Consider the following 3539-nt stretch of genomic DNA (forward strand, 5'->3'; position numbering starts at 1 on the left):
TCAAAGTACCAAAAGTAGAAAGTACTCATTATGCTGAATGACCCATTTCACAAGTTTTCCAATGTATAAAATCTTTCGAAAATAGCAGATCTACAAACAATGCGTCGCATCGCGACGCATTGTGAGCTTGTAGATCTGCTATTTTCAAATGGCCGAAATTTATGTAGGGTTGAAGAGGTTAATGTATGTTTTGTAATAATAATCTAAATCTACAAAGTAACTAGTGACTAAAGTTTTCAAATAATTGTAGTGGAGTAAAAGTACAATAGTTGCCTCTGAGATTTAGTGGAGTATAAGTAAAAGTATTGGAAATTGGAAATACTCAAGTACAAATACCTAAATATTTTACTTAAGTACTTAAGTAAATGTACTTGGTTACGGGTCATCTGTCAGTAGGAGACTCTTTGAGTCTCCGCTGGTCATCGCATCATTGTCTGAGGAATGTGGAAAAAACTATCAAATCTCCATGAAGGCTTCATGGGGTGTAATTGATAGAGAATAAGTCATTTTTGGGGGTGAACTGCTCCTTTACTGTGTGTTAAGATGCTCTAGATGTGTGTAAAGGAGGAGGAGCTTATTGTGCTTGCAGGCCGCACCACTACCGTGACCACCGAGATAATGACAGCCTTTGAGACGCACTCCAAGGATGATGATGACATCTCCGCTGAGAACGTCCTCACCCTGCCGAATAAAGGGACATGCCAAGGACGTCAAGGACGCATGTGGAAAGTACCTATGTAAATTTACTTAAGTACTGTACTTAAGTAACATTTTGAGGTATTTGTACTTTACTTGAGTATTTCCAATTTCCAATACTTTTACTTCTACTCCACTACATTTCAGAGGCAAATATTGTACTTTTACTCCACTACATTTATTTGAAAACTTTAGTTACTAGTTACTTTTCAGATATAAATTATGATATTATGACACACACATTAACCACTTTAGCCCTATTTTATACCTAGGCTATTTGAAAAAAGCCGATCTACAAGCTCACAACGCGTCGATGTGAGCTTGTAGATCTGCTATTTTCAAATATTTTAGTACTTTTACTTTTGGTACTTTAAGTACATTTTGATACCAATACTTTTGTACTTTTACTCAAGTGCATTTTTAATTCTGGACTTTTACTTGTAACAGAGTATTTTTACATTGCAGTATTGGTACTTTTACTTAAGTAAAACATTTGAGTACTTTTTCCACCACTGGACGCACACACACACGCGCGCGCGCACACACACACCACAAGTGATTGGCTGGGCTGTAACGTGGGTATGTCTAAGGCAGGGGTCTTCAACAGGGGGTCCGGGACCCCTAAGGGGTCCTCAGAGTTACTGCAGGGGGTCCGCCAAATCTTATTTTGGTGTGATTTTTTTTTATCTTAACCATTTGAAACCTAGCATCCCTTTTCTTTTTCTTTTTTTTAAGATTTGTTTTGGGTATTTTTTTTATTGGAGAGGGACAGGGAAAGTAGTCTGACAGGAAGAATGGGGAGAGAGATGGGGGGAAGACATGCAGGAAAGGCCGACGGGAACGGGACGCGAACCCGCGGCACACTGCTATTAAGGATTTGCAACCAGGGTGCCTAGACCGCGACGCCACGGTCTAGGCCCTAGCATCCCTTTTCTGAGGAGAACTTTAGCCAAAAATAGCAGATCTACAAGCTCACTGCGAGGCGTTGTGAGCTTGTAGATCGGCTATTTTTGGCAAAGAGATATAGGTGTAGAGGGAAAAAGGAACAGTAAACGTAAACAAAAAAAGTTGAATCTAAAACACAATGTTATACAATATGGGGGTCCCTGCTTCATCCCTCTCTCTCAGCTAGGGGGTCCTTGGGCTGAAAACATTGAAGACCCCTGGTCTAAGGAGGTCAGTTCATGTGTGTCACACTTATTTATATGGTTGTTTTCGGGCAGAAACCTCGTATCTCTGTGTTATAACTTTTTGTGTTTTTTCATAAGTTAATGTCCTACAAGATCATACCACAGCGTCACACTAACGCATCAAAAGTATCAGATCTACAAGCTTAGAGCTTGTAGATCTGCTACTTTTGATGCTTTTTAATTTGAATCATATTCAGCATTTGAACATTTTGTTTGCATCTTTTTTTTTTAAACAAAACTATTATTTTCTGGGGGGTGGGGATGGGGGGGGTCCGCGGTCAAATATATTTCAATTAGGGGGTCATTGGCATAAGACAGTCTGAGAACCACTTAAAGTTCCTATTTATGGATCTATCTTTTCTATGGATGTGTCACAATCATTTTCAAGGTTTTGTTTTTACAGTTTGGTTGATTGCTAGATTCTGATTGGTCAATCACTGAATTCAGCGTCCTGTCATTCTTCAATAATGACCTCTGCAGAATCAATCAATCAATCAATCAATCAATCAATCAATCAATCAATCAATCAATCAATCAATCAATCAATAAATCAATCAATCAATCAATCAATCAATCAATCAATCCACGGTGCTTGAATCAAACAAGTCAGCCATGTAAACAAATGCAAGTGCTCTCTAACAAGTCTAAATTCGGGGGTTTGGCCCTGTAAAGTGCGATGGCGTCACAGAGGGCGCGCCTCATGGCGTGCCTAGTACTTTCCCATTTCGTAGAGCCCTTTGAACGTGAACTACGCACTTTGAAGGTTGCATCCTCTGAGTCAGTTTAGAGCTAGACAGCAGCTACACTAAAGAATGTTTTTTTGAAAACATTTGAAGGTGATAAATAGGCAACGCAGTACCAGCATATTGATTATTACATACAGCTTATTGCTATAGCAGATCTACAAGCTCACGGCGTGTTGTGAGCTTGTAGATCGGCTACCAGAATTAGAATAAGAAATTCTGGCTACCAGATCGGTTATCAGAATATTGATTAATACATACAGCTTATTGCTAAACAGTTATTGATGAACAGAATATTGATTATTACATACAACGTATTGCTAAAAAGTTATTGATTTCCTTTTGTTGCGCTGGAATCTCTTCCTTTACCGTACAAGCAATCAAACAGTGATGGAAGAATTACTCATTATTATCTAACCATGTAATAATGTTATTAAGTAACCACGTAATAATGTTATTAAGTAACCACGTAATAATGTGTTTTATTGTTTGTTGTTACAGATGATGCTCATCATCCTGCTGGATCAAGACCTTCATCTGACCCATGCACAGACAAAACAGACAGACAGACAGACAGACAGACAGACAGACAGACAGACAGACAGACAGACAGACAGACAGACAGAGAGACAGACAGACAGACAGACACACAGACACACAGACACACACACACACATGCTGATTTCCTGTGTTGTGTTGTAGTTTTTAGTCAAAATAAACGTTTAGCAAAATGCAATACTGTAGTTTGTCTTTATTTATGCAAATGCATTTCAGTAGACACTGCCCTCTCTTGTGGTAGACTGCAGAATTACACCAGCAACTGAATAGCCTACTGCCACATCATAACCTCTATCTCTGTTAAAACTATATGTGTTTTTATTTTATCTTCCTAAGTTAACGTCCTACTTGA

The 3539-nt window shown here is 38.8% G+C and overlaps 1 protein-coding gene across 1 annotated transcript in view; it reads left to right on the forward strand.

The window, feature by feature from the left end:
* The window catches only part of LOC311058692 (uncharacterized protein), a gene marked incomplete at its 3' end in the record, with an annotated part of 3210 nt that extends 2469 nt beyond the window's left edge, over nt 1-741 (forward strand). The window contains exon 5 of the mRNA XM_084076156.1: nt 590-741. Within this exon, the coding sequence (XP_083932282.1) occupies nt 590-741 (152 nt within the window). The remainder of the gene's footprint in view (nt 1-589) is intronic.
* Between the last annotated feature and the right edge of the window lie 2798 nt (nt 742-3539).

Source organism: Gymnoscopelus microlampas (genome assembly GCF_963454915.1).
Source record: "Gymnoscopelus microlampas genome assembly, chromosome: 13".
Classification (NCBI taxonomy): Eukaryota; Metazoa; Chordata; class Actinopteri; order Myctophiformes; family Myctophidae; genus Gymnoscopelus; species Gymnoscopelus microlampas.